The sequence below is a fragment of the Lissotriton helveticus genome, chromosome 2_1 (assembly GCF_964261635.1).
Source record: "Lissotriton helveticus chromosome 2_1, aLisHel1.1, whole genome shotgun sequence".
Lineage (NCBI taxonomy): Eukaryota > Metazoa > Chordata > Amphibia > Caudata > Salamandridae > Lissotriton > Lissotriton helveticus.
Genome location: NC_136059.1, coordinates 1333894003 through 1333914907, shown reverse-complemented (window position 1 = coordinate 1333914907; position 20905 = coordinate 1333894003). Strand labels below are relative to the sequence as shown.

The 20905-nt window shown below is 46.6% G+C and overlaps 1 protein-coding gene across 4 annotated transcripts in view; it reads left to right on the top strand.

Moving 5' to 3' along the window:
- Positions 1-20905, top strand: part of UBA6 (ubiquitin like modifier activating enzyme 6) — a 1111768-nt gene that overhangs the window by 660678 nt on the left and 430185 nt on the right. For all 4 annotated transcript variants that reach the window (XM_078676253.1, XM_078676254.1, XM_078676252.1 and 1 more), the window contains exon 24: positions 6019-6070. In XM_078676253.1, the coding sequence (XP_078532379.1) occupies positions 6019-6070 (52 nt within the window). The remainder of the gene's footprint in view (positions 1-6018; positions 6071-20905) is intronic.

Sequence of the window (20905 nt, the reverse complement as noted above, 5' to 3'; positions counted from 1 at the left end):
CAGGCACGACCGGGCCCAAGTCATCCTTGTGGCTCCGGATTGGGCACGAAGATACTGGTATCCCAAGCTACTCAGTAGGTCAATCTATCCCCCAATTCGACTGTCTCTTCGGGAGGACCTTCTGTCGCAGCAACAGGGGACAGTCCTCTACCCGAACCTGTCCAGCCTCCACCTCCAAACATGGAGATTGAGCGGCGACAGTTGATGCCATTCGACTTGCCTCCTGAAGTCTGTGATGTCATTCTGGCAGCCAGGCGTCCCTCCACGAAAACGGTATATGCCTGCAGGTGTAACAAATTTGTGGCATGGTGCTCCTCTCGTTGCCTCTCTTTCTCTCTCTATTTCTCCTCTTTCTTCTTTCTCTGGCCCAGCAGGGCTCTGCTCTGGGCACTATCAAGGGCTATCACGGGCTATCTTTCAGCCATTTCAGCCTTCCTAAGGCTTCCTGATCAGCCTTCTCTTTTCAAGTCCCCTGTTATAAATAGGCTCTTGAAAGGCATTACTCACATGTTTCCTCCTGTCCCCTTTATAATGCCTCAGTGGGACTTGAACCTGTCTGATGTGTGCTCCCTTTGAGCCGCTCCATAACTGTCCCTTACGGTAAATAGTCAAAATATCGAGTTTTTAATTTCGACTAGACATAATATCGACTAAAAAATATAGAATAGACATAATATCGACTAGACATAATATAGACTACAAGAAAATCGACTAGAAAAATGTAATATCGAATAGAATAGCAATAATATCGAATCAAAAATATAGAATGGACATGATATCGACTAGACAGAATATAGACAACAAAAATATCGAATTTAAGGTAAGTTAATATTAATGTTTAATTTTTGTGTAATATAATTCTGCAGCGTGTTGTAGGTTTATAGGGGAATAGGGTGGAAAGTAATTTAATTATAATTAATTAAATATGTTATTTTATCGATTGGTATTTATTTATAATTAATTGTCAAATAATTATTAATTGGTAATTAATTAAAATATAATTGGTAATGAATTTTAATTGAATTATTGATAAATATTTTTTTTTAGTAATTTATTTTCTGTAGCGGGTTGTGGGTTTATAGGGGAATAGGGTGGGAAGTAATTTCATTATAATTAAATAAATGTTATTTTATTTATTGGTATTTATTTAGAATTAATTGTTAATTTAATATTAATTGGTAATTATTTAAAATATTATTGGTAATTATTTTTAATTGATTAACTGATAAATATGTTAATTTTATTAATTTATTTTCTGTAGCGGGTTGTGGGTTTATAGGGGAATAGGGTGGGAAGTAATTTTATAATAATTAATTACATGTTATTTAATTTATTGGTATTTATTTAGAATTAATTGTTAATGAATTATTAGTTGGTAATTAGTTAAAATATAAGTGGTAATTACATTTAATTGATTAATTGATAAATATGTTAATTTTAGTAATTTATTTTCTTTAGCGGGTTGTGTGTTTATAGGGGAATAGCTTGGGAAGTAATTTAATTGTAATTAATTACATTTTTGTAAAAAAAAGTATTGAGTTTATTTTTTAAAATATTTTTAAATTGTAAATTAATGTATTGTTAATAGGTAAATAATTAGTATTAGTAGGTCATTTTTATTATTAAATAATTTGTATTTGTATTTTTAATTGATTATTTAATATATTTTATACCATTGTAAAATATTTTAATTAATTTGTAATTGGTATTACTATTTATGTTATTTATATTTATATATGAAGTATTTACTTTCCCTACTATTGCACTCACTGGAGTTCGAATAGTAATTTTTACCCCTACGCTATCCAACGTTTTCCCTACTGTTGCACTCTCTGGAGTTGGAATAGTAATTTTTACCCCAACGCTATCCAACGCTTTCCCTACTGTTGCACTCACTGGAGTTGGAATAGTAATTTTAACCCCTACGCTATCCAACGCTTTCCCTACTGTTGCACTCACTGGAGTGGGAATAGTAATTTTTATCGCTACGCTATCCAACGCTTTCTCTACTGTTGCACTCTTTGGAGTAGGAATAGTATTTTTTACCCCCACGCTATCCTACGCTTTTCCTACTGTTGCACTCACTGGAGTGGGAATAGTAATTTTTACCCCTACGCTATCCAACGGTTTCCCTACTGTTGCACTCTCTGGAGTGGGAATAGTAATTTTTACCTCTACACTATCCAACGCTTTCCCTACTGTTCCACTCCCTGGAGTTGGAATAGTAATTTTAACCCTTACGCTATCCAACGCTTTCCCTACTGTTGCACTCACTGGAGTGGGAATAGTAATTTTTATCCCTACGCTATCCAACGCTTTCTCTACTGTTGCACTCTCTGGAGTAGGAATAGTAATTTTTACACCTACGCTATCCAACGCTTTCCCTACTGTTACACTCTCTGGGGTGGGACTAGTAATTTTTACCCTTACGCTATCCAATGTTTTCCCTACTGTTGCGCTCTCTGGAGTTGCAAAATAGTAATTTTTACCTCTACGCTATCCAATGCTTTCCCTACTGTTGCACTCACTGGAGTCGTTACAGTAAATTTAAACCTCTCACTATCCTACGGTAAAAATATTGTATATGTTTTTTTAATAATATGTATATATATATATATATATGTATTAAAAATATATATATTTTTAAAGTTACATTAATTATTTCTTAATTTTACGTTTGTTTAAGTATTTTAAATAAGTTAAAATTAATTTTATTTATTATTATATTACTTTTAAATTACTTTTAAGACATTTAAAAAATTCGGTATTTTGACAGTCTATATTTTTTACACTCAATATTTTGGAGTCGATATTTTTGTACTTACCTGTTTGAAGATAGGAAGTCGATATTCTTGCAGTCTATATTTTTATCTCGATATTTTGTCATCTCGATATTTTGACTGTCGATATTCTGTCAGTGATCCGTCCCTTACGTCTTCTGACTCTAAAGACTGCTTTCCTGGTTGCCATCACCTCTGCCATAAGAGTGAGTGAGCTCCAGGCTCTTTCCTCTAAGCCTTCTTTCCTCTCTGTCCATCGGGACAAACTTGTTCTGAGGACTCGTCCTTCTTTTCTACCCAAGGTAATGGTCTGCCTGTCACATCGGGCAGACCATTACCTTGCCCACCTTCTATCCGCCTCCGCATCCCAAGAGAGGCTCCACCATCTGGACACAAAACATGCGCTCTCTTTTTACATGAACCGCACACAATAGTTCCTGGTGGACGGCCAACTCTGTGTTGGCTACGTGGGCGCTAAGAAAGGATGGGCGGTGCACAAGCGAACCATCTCTTGGTGGGTTGTTTTGTGCATCAAGATCTGTTATTTCTTGGCTAAAAAGGAACCTCCTGTGGGCAGGGCACCGATTCCACTCGGGTGTGGCACAGTGGAGAAGCTGACCAGGACAACTAGGTGTTTTACAGGGATTTTTAGTTTATTGACGGTGTGCTCAACAAAGAAAATAAGGTTTCTGGGGTAAACAGTCCTGCGCGCAAAGAGTTCTGGGACTTGTGATTTGGTCCAATTTCTTCTTCTCCTTTGTGTTTGGTGGTAGTCAGGAGGTTGGCTCTTGTTAAGGCGACTTGAGGGCTTGCTGTCCAGATACTCGTTGGTGGAGAGGACTGGGGGGTGGAGGGGTTGGGGTTGGGGGGGAAGGGGGAAGAAATGCTGAGAAAAAAAAAACGTAAGGAAGGTGTTTTCGCCTTCTATTGAGTGTTGCGGGAATCCAGGGTGTGAAGGGGTTTGCCACCTCTACTGTCACCAGTGAATTGTTGTGCACTTAGTCTAAGTGGAGTAGGAGTCGGGGTCTCTCCCTCCCGTTTCACCCCCGCCCCTAGGTCCCTCGATTTGCGCCGTCCCACGCAATCCCGAAGCGTTCCTGTACCTTGTTTAGCCACGACTTCCTCCTGGACTGTGACCGGAGTTTCCGCGTTGCCAGGTAAAGTCTGTTTCCCCATCCGTCACTGCTACCTTGAGGTGCTCCTCTCGGGACAATGAGACGTCCTGTTCCTCTCGGCCGTTTCCTCCTCTGTCCGACGGTGTTACAACGAAGGTCCTCACCAACATCTCCTCACGACTCGTACCGTGGGTCAGTCCTATCGAACGCCGAACTCCTCTGGCGTCTTGAAGCCGTGGAGACCATGTGACTCCGTCACCTGACTTGGGAAGTCCGGAGCCTTAAAGGAACAGTACTCCTCTGGAAAGGTCTGTAAATATAGAAGGGAAGATGGGGAGAGATAATGGGGAAAGTGTTCAGCTGAGGTGTCCCCAGAATGCGCGTCCTCACATCGGGCCACGGCGGCTACTACTGCCTTGGGTCGGGGAGTACCTTTGCAGGACATTTGTCAGGCAGCTACGAGGGCCTCACTGCACACGTTTGCCAAGCACTACTGCCTGGACAGCCAAGTCCGGAGAGACGGCTTCTTTGGCCGTTCAGTTCTCCAGGACTTCCTGGTGTGATCTTAGATGGCAGACCCACCACCGGGGTTGGTATTGCTGGGGTATCTATTCTAAGGTAAGGAATCTAACACTAACGTGTTTCTTTCAGATGCACAAGTTACTTACCTTCGAAACGATATATCTGTAAGAAACATTAGTTAGTGTTAGATTCCTTACCGCCCCACCCATCCTCCCCATTCTGCGAACTGATATCTAGGGTTAAGGAATTTCCCTGTCCGGGCCCTAGTTTCATGACACCAGTGTCAGTTTCTTGCATGGTTCTGCGTTCCTGGCTCGGAAAGCTATGTACAGATCTGCCGTCAGCGCGCGAGGGCGGCGTCTAAGTACTCCAGCGAAGTCATTCCGGCGATCACGACACCGACGGCGGACGCGGAGCCACAAGACGACACCTACCAACACGCAGGGGTACTGCTGACGAAATCTTTCCGGATCCAGTCTGACGCTTGGGGATATTCTAAGTAAGGAATCTAACACTAACTAATGTTTCTTACAGATATATTGTTACCGAAGGTAAAGAACTTATGCGTTACTTCCGTACTGAAATCCTCTTTCTAGGGGATACTCCTGTCTAACCACAGGTTCCCTCCGCCCGCCTTCTCCATTCTGTGAAGAGGAGTTTCAAGAATACGCTCCCAAGTTACTTTTTTCACACTGCTGGTTCTAACTCAATCTTCTCAGCCAAACTCTATGTCTGAGGATGGTTAGAAATTGGAGACAACTGACATCAGTGCTGAGGGGTGGCATCTTTCTTTGGCTCTGTGTTGTCATTTCACAATGCAGGACGGAGTCATGACTGAGTCTGAGGTGCCACCTATCTGCATGCAGGAGCTACTGCAAGAGATTCTCAAGGTGAGGTATCAACAGTTAGAGAAAGCTATCTGTCTACCAGAAAGTGTTACTGAAGGTAAGTAACATATTCATTGGGTGCTAGACCACAGACACTCCATGGCTGACATTCATCTGGCTGGAATCAACAAAATGAAGTGCGACTTTTGCACATATTCAGGCATTCTGCACATGTAAATATGACAAAGAGCAAAGAAGCACGATTTTCTTTTTATCTGCTGTTTATGTGCAGGGTTTTGATCACTCAAGGTGTAGTCTGTCTTTATGAACCACTTATCTCTAGGGCACCTGAAATGGTGTGGTGAATCTTAGGTAAACATTTTTAAATCTTATTTAAGCCTCTTTGACAGTGCTTATCTGGCCTCAAAATATTTGGAATTGAGTTTGCATTTTGCTTGTAAATTATCTGTTGACTCAAATCAGCTATTTAAGTGTGGTACATTTGGCAGCCACTCTATTTCTGCTCCTTTCCTTAGGTAATATGTTCTTTATTAATGCTGTTGCCTTTAAAAATTAGCTGAAATCAAAGATAGTTGCTTATTTCAGCATAGGCCACCGTGCCAGCCCCTGTAAATTATCTGGGTTTATCACCAAAAATATTGACATACTTCTAGAAAACGACTTAGTAAGATACTATGTGTAAGACTTGCAGAAAATTACATTCCTGATCTTCTTATATAATAAACAAGATTAACATTGTTTCCTCTTTTATAGGCTCTTCAGCTTCTTCATTCATTCCCTCTTGACACACAGTTGAAAGATGGAAGTAAGTTAAAGGATTACATGAATTTCCCTTGGTGTTTTTTACTAATATGTGTTTAAAATTAAATCCTGCATTAAAATTTTCTGTCTAACCTAGTTAGTTTGTAAATACTGGGAAAACATATTTATATTGTTATGTATGAGGTTCTATTTAATGGTAGCTTTGCTTCACGAAAACAAATTGTTGAGCAGTGAGATGGGCATGCACAGGGGAAAGAAAGGTAAAGGGGGAGTAGAAGATGGAACAGGTCCCCACTTCAAATGGCTTTGGTAAAAAATATATTTCAATGTCAAAAATAATGCTAGTCGTTGAGGAGTATTGAAGCAAATTGTTCTTTAAAGAAATTGAATTTTCATGAGTTTTTGTACTACAACCGAAAATGGTAAGAATTTGCTGCTACCTATGGTAATGCTGCCTGATAGCAAAAGACTGGAAATGCACAACAAGAACATCTCTCTCTCTTTCTCAGCCCTTTGTGATTGTGTGCTTGGTATCACATATTAATAGTAGTATTAAGTGACCGCTTTAGTAGACCTTCTCTCAGTTAACTGGACACAATTGGCTAGCAAGTTATTGCTATGGTGTCCATCTTGACCAAGGCCACAAACCCTCTTCCTACTAGGGCTTATAAACAAAACGAAGATGCAAAGTTCATTCTGGAAGAGTTAGATCATTTTAATCCAGAGATCTACTTTGCCACCACCAGATTCCACCCTCTATCAAGTCAGGTGCCCTTCACGACTCGGTGAGAAGCACCTCTTCCATTCTGAGATGCATAAAAGTGTTCATTTTTAGGTCTCGCCTGGAATAGCTTCCGAAGGAAGCGTCCAGGTTGGAGACTTATAGTTATCTGTCTCGAGGGAAGGACGGACGAGAAGGTGTACGAGCTTTCCTTCTCCTGGATTTGACTGCGTGCACGCGCTTTGGCTGTGTAAGCGTGATGTCAGTTTCGTTTTCTCGAGCGCGATCGCTTTAATTGAATTCTTTCGTTTTTGTAGACTGAATGCTTTCGTTCGTTTTTGTCAGACACTCGCTCACACACACACACACCCCCTCCCCCACAGTCACACACACGCACTCCAAGACACATACACACACACACACGCACGCACACACACACACATACACAGGCCGCCCCCGCGTGCGCGCACACACACGCTTCCCCGCCCCTTCGCCCGCCCGCCCGCAGCTCAGCAACGCACTCACCGGCTTCCTCTCCTCAGCTGCAAGGCGGCAGCAGGACTCTTCTTCCCTCCTTTGGCACCGGGACGCAGGGTAGGCTCCTGCCTGCTCCGGTGCTCCCAACACGGCTCCAATCGCGGCTCTTCCGTGGGAGGCGGGGTAGGCTCCCGCCCTCCTACTTCCTGTTTCCGGTTGTCGCGCCGGCCTGCCTGACTTCCTGGTCGCAGGCCGGCAGAGTGACGAGGATGTTGGATTTGCGGTATTTATTTATTTAGTTATTTATGCATTTTTATATAGCGCAGACTTTACCCGAAGGCAGTATTTATTTATTCATATATTTATGCATTTTTATATAGCGCGGACTTTACCCGAAGGCGGTATTTATTTATTCATGTATTTATGCATTTTTATATAGCGCGGACTTTACCCGAAGGCGTCGGAGGCTTCACAACAGGAACAGAAATGAAACATAATGAGAAACATTACAAAAGAACAGGTTGCAAAAACATACGTTACTTACATAAGGTAATAGTGACAATTGTGAGCAACCAAAATACATGAGGTAGTCAAAAGTGCACAAGAGGAAATGAAAGTGACAAGTGTGTAGTTATAAGAGAAAACAGAGTATGATTAGAGGTATAGTCCTGCAATAAGTGCTAGACACTCAGGCTCAGGAACAAGCGTTACATGAGCAAGGTGGCACTTGTGCAAGTATCAAAGGTAAAGACATGTGAGAGGTAGCAGCCGTGTGTTGTAAGGGCAGAGTGGTGTGTGCATGTTACAAAAGGGCACCGAACACCAGTACATGGAAAATACTGCAAAAAGGCAGACCCTCCAATCACAGGCATACACTGGGAAGGCACTTCCATGGTCATGGAAAGTAGAAATTATCAGTAGTGGGAAGTCTTCCTCACAATAGCAAGAGGACGTGAATTACTTTTGGAGGTGTCTCTGGAGGAGGAGAACTTTGTGGTCCCTTTTGAAGAACAGGTTATGCATGGAAATGTACACACCTCGGGGTGCACAATGCTTGTCTCAGGAAGTTCCCGGTGTCTCTGGAGAGCTCCCGTGCCCTGCAGTGTTCACTGGCAGCTGTAACTTCTGACGAGTGTTCAGCTTCTCTTTCGATGCTGCCGGTTGGTTTGTGTTCCTGGATGTCTGATTTCGGATGCGCTTCTAGCGCCTCGGACCCGCTTCTAGCGCTTCGGACCCTCTGTCTCTGCTCCGAAACTCAGCAGCGCTTGGTTTTGCTGACAGCTCGTGACGTCATGCAGATGACGACTGAAAAGAGACACCTTCATTCCTGCACCTATATTCGACTGACTTGAAATAGGGCGGTTAATGCCTCACTGTTCATTTGTGGGCACAGCTGTCTGTCACAGAATAAAGTCGTTCTTAGACAGCTGCTGTTCCACTTAATGTTTACGGATAGGTGACGTTTTGACATTAAAATAAAATGCTGCCTATGTAGCACTTCCCTTCACGCTCCTGTAATTTCAAGATTGCACTTCATGTATTATTACCCAATTAAATGGCACAAAGCTTAGAATTAAAAGCGGGACAGACTAATAGGATTTCATCTGAAGCTCAAGTTACGCCGCTCGCCTGTCTGGCGCTTTGACCGCATAATTAACTATAATTGGTCTGACTGAACTAGCTCGGGTGAGTCAGTTCGTATCGTTTCCTCCCCCTCGTCACATTTCACTTGCTGAATGGTATGTGTTGAAGCGTTCGCAGTCCTTTTCTACAAGTGTGTGCAGCAGGTTTTCAACATTGTGAATGGCCCGCACAGACCTACCAAGGACCTTTACAGTAAAGCCAGCATATTGGTACGTCCCTGGTAGCACCGTGGGCCCGTCTAGCCCCAATTAACCTCTTCTTCATTGGTTTCCAATAGGTTTACTGCTTTCAAGTCGCGCCATCCCACCTCGCCTTTCCATACAATAACTGATAATTGTTTTATACAACTTTGTGATTTTTATACATTTGTTACCACATAATTTGGCCTCTTTTTTGTATTTTTATTTTTTATACCCAACGCTGCCGCATACTATAGCCCAAGCTCTCTCTCTCTCTCTCTCTCTCTCTCTCTCTCTCTCTCTCTCCCTCCTCCCCTCTCTCTCTCTCTCTCTCTTCCCCACCTTTTCTCTCTCTCTCTCTCTCTTCTCCCCTGTCTCTCTCTCTCTCTCTCTCTCTCTCTCTCTCTCTCCTCCCCTCTCTCTCTCTCTCCTCCCCTGTCTCTCTCTCTCTCTCTCCTCCCCTCCCTTCCCTCTCTCCCCTCTCTCTCTCTCGCTCTCTCTCTCCTCTCCTCCCTCCCTTCCCTCTCTCTCTCTCTCCTCCCCTCCCCCCAGCCCGGAATACAGTACCACTGTGATCACAAAATTCTTAAGCACCCTGCAACACTGGGGATTTACAGGAATCCAAACACCAGCGTAAAGTACTCGACAATGACGTCTGTCTTATAAATGTCACAAAAAAATGTTAATATTTCACTTCTGTTCTTGGATTTTCGTGAAAGTACAACACATATTGCATTACAAATGCTATAGGTGTCACATTTGTGAAAGTTAAAACTATTGGCATTGTAAATGACAAAGCTATTACTTTAGCTATTACTATAGCTATTTTCACAACCAACACATAAATAAAAAAAATGTAATTCACAATACCAATGGCTCAAACTTTCCTAATGCGAGACCTATTGCATTGCAAATGCTTGTTTATAAAGCATTTTAGTGGCCTCTCAAAATGTACAGTTCTGCAAAACAGTTGGGTATTATTATCAAGTAGCATCTGTTGGCAAGTCATCAAATATTTATTTAGCAAGTATATAATACATTAGCATTTCTCACGTCATCATCACCCAAGAGTACAAGTTGTTCCATCGACCCCTTCCTCCCATATAAAGTTGTGTTTCTTCGGACATTGTCTCAATTCATAAATCTGTTTCTTCAGAATCCTACAACGATTAAAACCTGCTCTCCATTTGGCACACTGGGGTCTACTGTCATTGTGCAGGTTTATGCAGTATCCCTTTCAGCAGTAATAAAGGTCAAACCTACAAAGGTCTTCTTGTACCTTTCTAACTCAATCTCTTCTAGAACAGCACTGTTTTCTTGTTAAGGTTGTATTGCATGATCAAATACAAGAACATCTCAGTGGCCTTGCTTTATTTTTGAAGTATGCCTCAGAATGCAGGAGGGTTCTTATTTCTTCTTGCCTATTAGGTATGAGGAGGATTGGTCTCAATCTAGATGCCATAGTTTATCTCTGGTTTAATAAATTCAATGTAGATAGTTGATTCAAAAGAGGTGCCTTGACATGCAGGAGAAGCATTAAGCAAATTACATACTGCAGCACACGAGGACCAACACCAGCACTGTGATGGCAAAGTCTCTAAGGGCCCTTCAGTTATGAAAAAAGCGATCCTTTCTTAGTTCCAGAGGCTGAAGCCAGCCACCAGCTTTAGGAGTTCACTAGCCTAGCAAGCTTAAACAACCTTACTACTGTCAGCTCTTTTATCATTGGACACACTGCAGAAACCAGCCAAGATCCTCCTTTTCTAAACAGTCTTCTAGATTTCAAGGAGAGGACAGTCCAAGGTCCATGACTGTTGTCAGCAGAGACTTCCCTGCCTCACCCGTCTCACCGGCGATGATTTCCATCTTTAGCCCAATGCATTGCCTAATGAATGAGTGGGAGAATCTGAAAGAGGCACATTAGTGATAGATTCCTTACCTTCGAATATCCCCAGGCGTCAGATTGGATCCAGAAAGTTTTTCGTCAGCAGTACCCCTGCGCGTTGGTAGGTGGCGTCGTGCGGCTCCGCGTCCGTCGCTGGCGTTGTAAGCTCCGAGATGACTTCATGGAGACTACTTAGGTGCCACCTATGCGCGTTGTCATCAGTTCTTTCTTTTTCCGCGCCAGAAGCGCACATCTGGTTAGAGAACGTACCCTAGTCACTTTTTTACTAACTTTTTGAGACTTTTGTCTCTCCTCCTTTTGAGTCTTTGACTCCTGGTGCCAATGTTGTTGGCCGACCCCTACGGCGTTTGTCTCTACTGTCTGGAGCGCGACCATGACTCGCGGTTATGTCCAGACTGTCTGACCCTGGCTCCGAAGGCTTTACAGGAGCGGTCCCGAAAGCTGCTGGAGGCCAGGCAGTCGTCTCCGCGCCGTTCGAGGTCCAGGAGTCGCTCAAGGGACCGTCTGCGGATCCATCATCATCGCTCCACGGGGGTCAAAGTCTTTGCCCTCAGAATCGGGTGAGAGACGTCACAAGAAGAAGTCGAAGAAGCGTGTTCACTCTCCGACGTCCCCCCGTCGGTCTTCGGATGAGGACGAGGGGGCCATGGGTCCTTCCCCGATGGCTCTGTTGGGGCCTGGCAGTCCCGCAGCCTACCCACCTGATCCGGGTCCATCAGCACCTCCAGCCCAGGTGCAAGAGTTTCTTGCCGCCATGGAGCGCCTTTTCAGGCTTAGAGCTCCCGCCGGTGCCCCTTCGGGCCCCGCGATCTCTATGGAGGGGCCTTGCTCACCACCTGCTCTGCCAGCGGCGGCTCCGGCGCTGCAAAGTCCTCCGCCAGTGGCTCCGGCGCCACTGGGTCCTCTGCCGCTGGATCCGGCCCCAGCGCCCACTGCAGCTCCATTCCCGGTGCCGGCATAGGCTCCGTTCGTTCCACCTCCACCCTTGCCCGAATTTCCAGGCAATTTTGCCCCGACTTGGGACCCGAATTGGGACATGGAGCCGGATCAGCGCCAGCCGACGCCATTCCTGGCGCTGTTCCTGACACCGCTGGAGGATTTGTTTACCCCTGTGCCCCCCCCCCCCCACCGCTGCCGCCTGTGCCTCGGGCCGTGGAGGAGGGGGATGACTGGGAGGGGTTGGAGGACCCTCTTGCATGGCAGTGCGAGTCCGAACATGAGTGGGCGGAGGAATCGGAGGATACAGGTGGCCTTGACCACTCCTCTGAGCCGGGTTTTATGTCTCCTCCTGCTGTTATGGAGGAAGGCGCCACTTATTCTGTGGTGCTCCGTGGAGCAGCTGAGGCCCTGGAACACCGAAGCAACCGACCGCACCGGACACACCACTAACACCACTACATCCACCACGTTGACTGAGACTGTCACTGCACAACTCTAGTGCATTCTACTAAATGCACAATCTCTCGGCAAACATAACACGGAGATCTGGGACACAATCTCCTCCCTCACCCCAGACGTCGTCTTCATCACAGAGACCTGGCGGAACCTTGCCTTTGCGCACGACATTCTCCATCCAAGAAGGCTACACGATAACACACCGGGACCAAGTCAACATACACCGAGGTGGTATTGCTATAATCTACAAGGACACCATCCGCTGCACGACCTCCTCAGGCCACCCGATCCCAATAATGGACCATCTCAGCTTCCAACTTCACGCAGAAGGAAAAAGCTAATCGCCCGATCACCAATGACTCTGAGCACTACATCTTCCTAGGGGATCTTAACTTCCACCTCAGTGACCCCAGTGACAACAACACAACTGACGTTCTGGAAAGCATGAAGAACATCAGCCTAAAGCAACTTCTCACCAACCCTACCCACATAACATGACACACGCTCAACCCCATTTTCATGTCCAGTGACTGAGTCAAGTACAACCACGTTCCACAGCGACTAAGTCAAGTACAACCAAGTCTCACAGCTCACCTGGACCGACCACTAAAGCGTCTACTTCACCATCTCAGGGCCTACCAACACTGGCACCATTCCACCCCGCTCCATGCACAAAAACTAGAAAAAGATATCAGAAGACCAGTGGAACAATACTCTCAAATTGCACCTCCCAGACACAGCATCCAACCCAGAACAGGCTGTGAAGTACTTCTCCTAGTGGATCATACAGTGTGCCAACAACGTCACCCTGCCAAGCCAGCCAAATCCAAAGGACCTGCCAGAACAGCAACTGGTTCACCGCTGAGCTGAAATCCACCAAATGCAATTGCCGGCAACTAGAAAGGAAGTCACACACCAGCAAATAGACAGGAGACCATACCACCTTCAAGACAGCACTCAACCAGTAGGACAACCTTCTGAAAGAAGCAACTAATAACACCCTAGCAGACCACATAGAAGCCAGCACAAACGGCAGCAAGGAGCTCTTCGCCAATGTGTACGAGTTCTCTAACCCCCGAGCCGCTGAGAACGACATCATCCCTTCCCAAGAACTGTGTGACACCCTGGCAGACTTTTTCCACAACCAGATGTCAGTAATCTACGAAAACATCAAACCCCAACCCCCTGCTTGACACTATCAGCCTGCTCACAAACACAAACCTGATCACCTGCTTACCTATTGGGATCCCCTGACCACTCAAGCTACAATCTCCATTATGAACTCCATGCACTCAGGAGCACCCAGGGACCCCTGCCGCTACCACATATTCAGCCTTGGAAGCAAGACAATTGGCGACGAGCTCAAGAAAGTTCTGACCACCTCCATCACCTCAACCTCCTTCCCTCAGGACTGGAAACACACTGAATGGAGGCCCATCCTGAAGAAACCATCCGCCGACCCAGCAGAACCAAAGAACTACAGCCCCATCTCCCTGTTCCCCTTTCCAGTGAAGATTCTCTAGAAGGCAATCAACCAGTAACTCACTGAACACCTGGAACACAACAACAACCTGGAACCCTCTCGGTCTGGATTTCAAGCCAACCACAGCACTGAGACAGCAATGATCGCAGCCACTGATGACATCAGAGCCCTCCTAGATCGTGACGAAATGGCAGCCCTCATCCACCTGGAGCTGTCAGCCTCCTTCGACTCCGTTTCCCATCACATCTTGATCAACAGATTTCACCACATCGTAATCCAGGGAGACACTCTCAAATGGATCGCCTCATACCTCACTGGAAGAACCCCAAGAATCCATCTCCCACCATTCACCTCAGAACCCAAGAAGATCTGTGGCATCCCCCAAAGATTGACCCTCAGCACCACTCTCTTCAGAACATACATGACACCCCCTGGCCAACACAATCAGATTGCAGAGACTTAAAATCATCTCCTACGCTGACGACACCCAGCTCATCCTTCCGCTGTCAGAAGACCCCTCCACCCCCAGAGCCTACTTCCACAGATGTATGATGATCGTCGCTGAGTTGATGAAGGACAACTGTCTCAAGCTCGACTCTGACAAGACGGAAGTCCTCATCTTTGGGCACAATACCTCGCCATGTAACAAAGCGAGGTGGGCTGCTGAACTCTGCCCATCCCCTGCCCGACAGACCATACCTGCACCCTCTGCATCATTTTGGACAGCAAGCTATCTATGAAGAAACAGGTAAACGCAGTCTCATCCACCTGCTTCCACACCGTACGTATTCTCTGCAAGATCTTCATGTGGCTCCCATTCAGCACCAGAAGGCCCATCACTCAGGCTGGCTTACAGGAACACACTCTATGTAGGAGTCACCGCACACCTCCTGAAGAGACTACAGACAATAGAAAACTCAGCAGCAAAACTCATCCTCAACCTCCGAAGATGGACGCACATCACATCGCACCTCAAGAAGCTACACTGGCTCCGGATCCAGAAGAGATGCCAGTTCAAGATGCTGGTGCACGCATGCAAAGCCCTGCACAATGAAGGATTAGCATACATCAACAAATGCATGACCTTCCACCAACCGACCAGACACCTACAATCTGCCTCACTCTTCCTCGCAGACAGTCCCCGGATCCACCGAAGAAACAGCGGAGGACGCTCCTTCTAACACCTGAACAGCCAAAGCTTGAAACAACTTCCCTTGCACCTTAGGACTGCCTCATCGCTCTGGGTATTCAGGAAAGGTCTTGAGACATGGCTATTCAAATGAACACATCACCACAGAGTAGCTAGAACTCCAGCACCATAATACCCTTGTGGGTGATGTGCAGCGCATTATAATTCATGATTAGTTGATTGATTCAGACGACTGCTCTTGTTCCATTGAATACAGAACAGGAGACACCCTTGGCACCACTTGTAACATGACTGTTGCCTCATCTGGTGCCACTGGCGCCGTTACCAACTCCATTACCAACGTCACCAACACCATTTGAAGATCCAATTGTTTGTCAGAGTCAGAACATGCTCCTCCATCTAGGCCAAGAGTTTATGCCCAGTCAGAGCAAGATACAGGTAGAATTTTTCATTGATGTCAAATATCAACCCTTTTATTCCCAATGTGATCTTTTTGATGACCACCTAAGAGATGCTAGTGAGTTAGATACCTCAGCTGATATTGGGTTGGCATCAGCTAACCCTTTATTGGCCACTACGGAGATAGCTTCTTTTGCCGCAGTGATACGGGGGGGCAGCAGAGGGCATAGACCATGTCCTGCTTGCTCAGAATGTAAAAACAACACTATTGGCAGAGGTTTTGAACCCAGCTCTATGCATTAATGGATGTTCTTGTGGGCACCTGGGCAAAACCAGGACCTTGCCTATTGATTATTAGCCAGGTTGCAAGATGCTATAGGCCAGCTCCTGGAGATCCAGATTTTTTCTTGCAACATACAACCCGGAAAGCCTTGAAGGACTGGCTTCTGCGAGTCGTATAAACCTGAATGCGCTTCCAACTACTCTTCCTGCGAGGGAGCCACAGAGAATGCAAGTGTTTGCAAAGAATGTATTTTCATCAACCAGTCTGGCTCTTAGGATAGTTAACATGCCCTGTTGTTTAGGGGGAAACGCACATGATTTATGGGATAGGGTGGCTGATATTCTCCCAATACTTTCTGAGGTAATCGGCTAGTATTGCAGCATCTGATTTACAGCGAGCAGGATTCTACAAAGTATTCTGTTTAATCCGGCTTAGACACCACTGATTGTTTTAGTAGGATAGTTGGTTCTAGTGTTATGCTGAGACTCCATCCTTGTATTTGCTCTACAGACTTTTCCACAGATGTGCAACTGTCTTAGAAGAATATGTCCTTCGAAGGCCCTAACATTTTCGGGACAAAGGCGGACTCAGTCCTTGAAAGGTTCAAAGACAGTAAAGCTACTGCCCACTCTTTGGGCTTAGCTACACAAACTCTGCAGTTTCCCCCAAAACAGCATCCTTTTCTAGGCTTCATGCAGAGACAGGGGCAATATTTGTCTCAGCAACAGCAGACTGCCCAATCTTTTAGAGGAAGAGGTTGGGGGCAGGGCGTTAACATTCAGGCCCCAAGAACAGTGTTTCAGCCAGCCCTCAGCGTCTCCTGCTGCAGCTGCAGCTAAACTCCTTTTTGTGGGGTTTGCTGTGTGTGGTTGCTTACTCCTAAAATAGTGTTCCTCATTGCTATTGCCATAACATGGGCAAGGCAAGTTAGTGAAGTATAGCCCTTTTCGGCAGTGCCTCCTTATGTTTCCTCCTTTCTGGGCAAGTTGCTCCTTTTCACGGAGGCAAGATAATCATGCGCTTTCATGTAGAACAGCCCATCACTTTGTCATCTTTTTATGCATCACCTCACCCCTCAAAAGAAGAAGAGCGACTGCATTGCCTTAATCATAAAAGAGCTCTTAGTTTATATATAACAAGAGAATCTGGGAATTCCGACAAGACCAACAGCTGTTTATCGGTTTCTCTGGCTCACAAATGGAAAGGCGGTGCACAAGAGGACCATCTAGATGGAATTTTTGAAAGTAATAATATCTGCTATGAGCTAGCCAAGAAGCAGCCTCCAGAAGGCTTGCATGCTCATTCTGCGATAGAAAATACTACTACCACCACAGTGCGAGCGCACGGTGTGCTGATCTTAGACATCTGGCATGCTGCTACCTGGGTGTCCTTCCACACGTTCACTGAGCACTACTACTCGGATAGCCAGGTTTGGCAGGACATTCATATCGCCTGTTTGGTCGTGCATGATTTTCTAGTCTGAGCCCTTCTACAGACCCACCTCCTAAAGGGTACGGCTTTGGTCTCTATTGAAAAGGTAATGAATCTGCTGTTTGAAGTCCCTATCAAAGAACAACACCTTTTCTGGTAGTGACTCTTTCTAACCGCTGATTCTTCAATTACCCTTCCATATCCCGCTTCTGTGGAATGGACGCATACTGAGCATAGGTAAGAAGATGACAATTTTTAAATTCTGCATCCTATTACTGGTTTCTTGAGGCTTCATGTCTGTTGGCTTGGATTACAGAAAGAAACTAATTCCAGCGGTTGCAGTTGATCTATTTTTATTGGTCCCAATGTCATAACTGCTCAGGACCGAGCGGCATGACTCAATGCAATGCTGCACAACGCCAACTGTGCTGGAGGGAATTGCTATGTAACAATTTCTTGATCTAGTCTGTCATCTGGGAATATTCACAAGGTAAGGAATAAGCACTTAAATAGAGTCTCTACCAGAAAAGACGTTACGAAAGAGAAGTAACTTATTCTTTACTGAATTTACGTCTTGAGGCTCCAAAGATGTGATCTAACATAAACTTAACATGTATTATGTCATTGTCCTTTCAATGACGTGAGTTTAAGGTTCGAGGCATGTGGGCTGCTAAATTCATATCTTTAGCATAGATCGCCGCCTAGTGTTGGGTCCGGATGATTGCACATTGTTGTCCTGGAAGAGTCTTCGAAGTATCACGAGATAGGTGGCTCCTCCCCTGGACTACAGTGCGCATGGGCATCAACTCCATCCCCAGATAGTTTTTTTCCGCCATTGGGTTCGGATGTGATTTCGACGACTCCTTGTCGGAATCGAAAAAAACTTCCTACTTAAGGCCAAAAGGCCTTCGTTCCCTGCGTCGGTATTGTTAGCGTGCGGTCTCGAGCATCATCCCACTCTTCGAGTCGGATTTCTGCGGAGTCAAGTAACTTTTGGGACATCGAGGCCCTCTCGTCGCAGCAAGACCCCGACGACCTTAACATGGAGCAGAGCCCGTTCAAGTTCTGCCCCGTCTGTGGATCTAAATATCCACATATCGATGTGCATCCAGTCTGTAACAAATGCCTCTTGCCGGACCACAACGAGGACAACTGCATGGCCTGCTCGAAGTTCAGGTCAAAGAAAACGCTCAAGCTTCGGCGCGCGGCGCGCCTCGAGGCACGGCGAGCGGCTCCGGCACCCGACGACATATTTGACGACCCCGCAGAAGAAGGCCGAAGCCATCATCTTCAGATTTCACCCCCGTCGACGGAGGTTGAGGCCGATCCCGAGGAACAAGTCGAGGAACAAAGCCAAGACCGTGAATACGTCGAGGAGGTAGGGGACGACGAAGAAGTCTATGGGGCCGCGGAAGATAGCTCAGAGGAGGAGCTATGCCCCGAAAGTTACATGATTCAGGCTCAGGTCACGGGATCGCCACTAGGCCTTACCCACGACCCTGCACCGCTATCCCCGGCCCCGCCTTCTGGCCCGGCCACGGACACAACAGCGGAGACGCCATTGCGCGTATCGAAACCGAAACCTTCGGATTCGACAGCACCTAAGATGGCCGACGTCCCATCAAAAACGAAACCGAAACCTACGGCTTCGACAACACCTAAAATGGCCGACGTCCCGTCAAAACTGACGAAGCCTGCTACCTCATCGACTCCGTCGCCCTCCGGCCCTCCGAAGTCGAAGAAGGCTGTCGAGTCGACAGCGCCGCAGAAGGTGCCCAAGGACCCGTCCTCGAAGAAGGTCGTCCATCAGGTGTCGGTCACGGTTGCGCCGGTTAAATCCACTAATGCCGTCGAAACAAAGTCTGCTCAAGACATCGACCCGAAGTCCGGAGGCACTACGCATCGGCACAAAGACACCAAATCTACAACAACGGCGCCGGCGACTAAGCCTGTAACGGAGGCAAGGACCGTCGCACCTGAAGATGCATCGGCGGCCACCGCTTCAACGCCAAAGGCCTCCGATGGTACCGGACATACGGCGTCGGTTGCCACACCATCGCCTTCCTTCGCAAAGCAAGTCGCTGACTCCCTCAAACGTATTCAGGAGAAGTCTTCGTCGTCGACGACCCACACGCCGTCGGCTCCGAAACCAGTGGACGTGCCTGCGAAGCCTTCGAGCAAGCTTCTCTACACCCTGCCGCCGAAGGTGGCACCGAAGGCGTTTGCACCCAAATCGGTGCCAAAGATCACGGAAACGTCGGAACCTTCGACGCAAAGTGGCCGGTCGGATCGACATCAAGCCTCAGAAGAAGAATCTGAGCGTTACATCGATGCCGAAACAGGGAAATTAACTCTCTATAAAAGAAAGATCACTTCCCAACCACTACAATCATATGTCATTCCTCTGAAAAAGAAAAGGCCACTACAGGACATTCCTGCACTTGTGGAACCTATTCAGCCTCCACCAAGGAGGAGTCCATCACCTTCTCCAAACCAGTCAGGGGGAGAGGAGGATGACCAAAATGACCAGTACAATTTCCCGGACAATGATGACCCTGATGTCCATCAGGACTCATATGACGACACTGGTGACCAGGGAGGCCATCAGGTGGTACAGGACCCACAGGTTTTTGGTGCACGTACATCCCCAACTGAGGATTCAGCGGCATTCAATGCCTTAATAGAGCGGGCAGCTGCAAATCATACTGTGGACATGCATGCTGACCCAGTGGAAGAAGATTTCTTGTTTGACACTTTTTCTGTCTCAGAAAGAACAGTTAAAACCCTTCCTATGCTAAAAGGTGTCCTTAAGCATGCCCCAGAGATCTTTAAAGAACCTACCAGGGCGAGAGTGGTGAACCCACGTATCGAAAAGAAATACAGGCCGGCACCTGGGGACCCTGCATATATTCGTGGACAGTTGCCTCTGGACTCTCTGGTCGTCGCCAATGCACGCAAAAGGGCGAACTCCCAGACAACGGGTGAAGCTCCTCCCCCAGACAAGGAGTCGAAAGTGCTTGAGGCAGGGGGCAAAAGGGTGGCTGCGCAGGCTGCCAATATCTGGCGTATATCAAACACTCAGGCACTATTGGCGCGTTATGATAGGGCGCATTACGACACCCTAGAACAGCTCCTTCAACACCTACCCGACCAGTTTAAGGAGGGAGCAGAAATGCTCATACAAGAGGGAAAGCTCATTTCCAACGCAGCAATAAAGTGTGCACTTGATGTGGCTGATGCAGCGGCTAGGGCGATTAACACTAGCGTCATGTTAAGGCGCCAAGCATGGCTTCGCATATCAGGCTTTAAGCCTGACATTCAAACAACAATACTCAACCAGCCCGTTAATGCTGACAGACTGTTTGGCCCAGATGTGGACACCACCCTCGAGAAAATTAAAAAGGACAATGAGACAGCTAAGTCCATGGGGGCGCTTCAGTCTCAACAGTTCAGGGGGAGCACTTTTCGTCGCTCAGGTGCACGCGGTGTTACCAGAGGACACTTGGGTCAACAAACACAGTTCACGAAAGGTGGCGCACAATCCTCGTACCCCAAACAGAATAGAGGGGGTTACAGAGGTAATAGTTCCAAGGGCAGAGGCAGAGGGAACAACAACTCCCGTTCCTCTGCCGCCAACAAACAGTGACTCTCTGTCACTGCCCCCGACCATCCAACACCTGTCGGGGGGAGACTCCAGCAGTTCCTGCCAGTCTGGACGTCCATCACCACAGACAGGTGGGTAAGACAGCTTATCCAGTACGGTTATTGTCTGGAGTTAACCTCCACTCCACCCAACATTCCCCCAAGGCA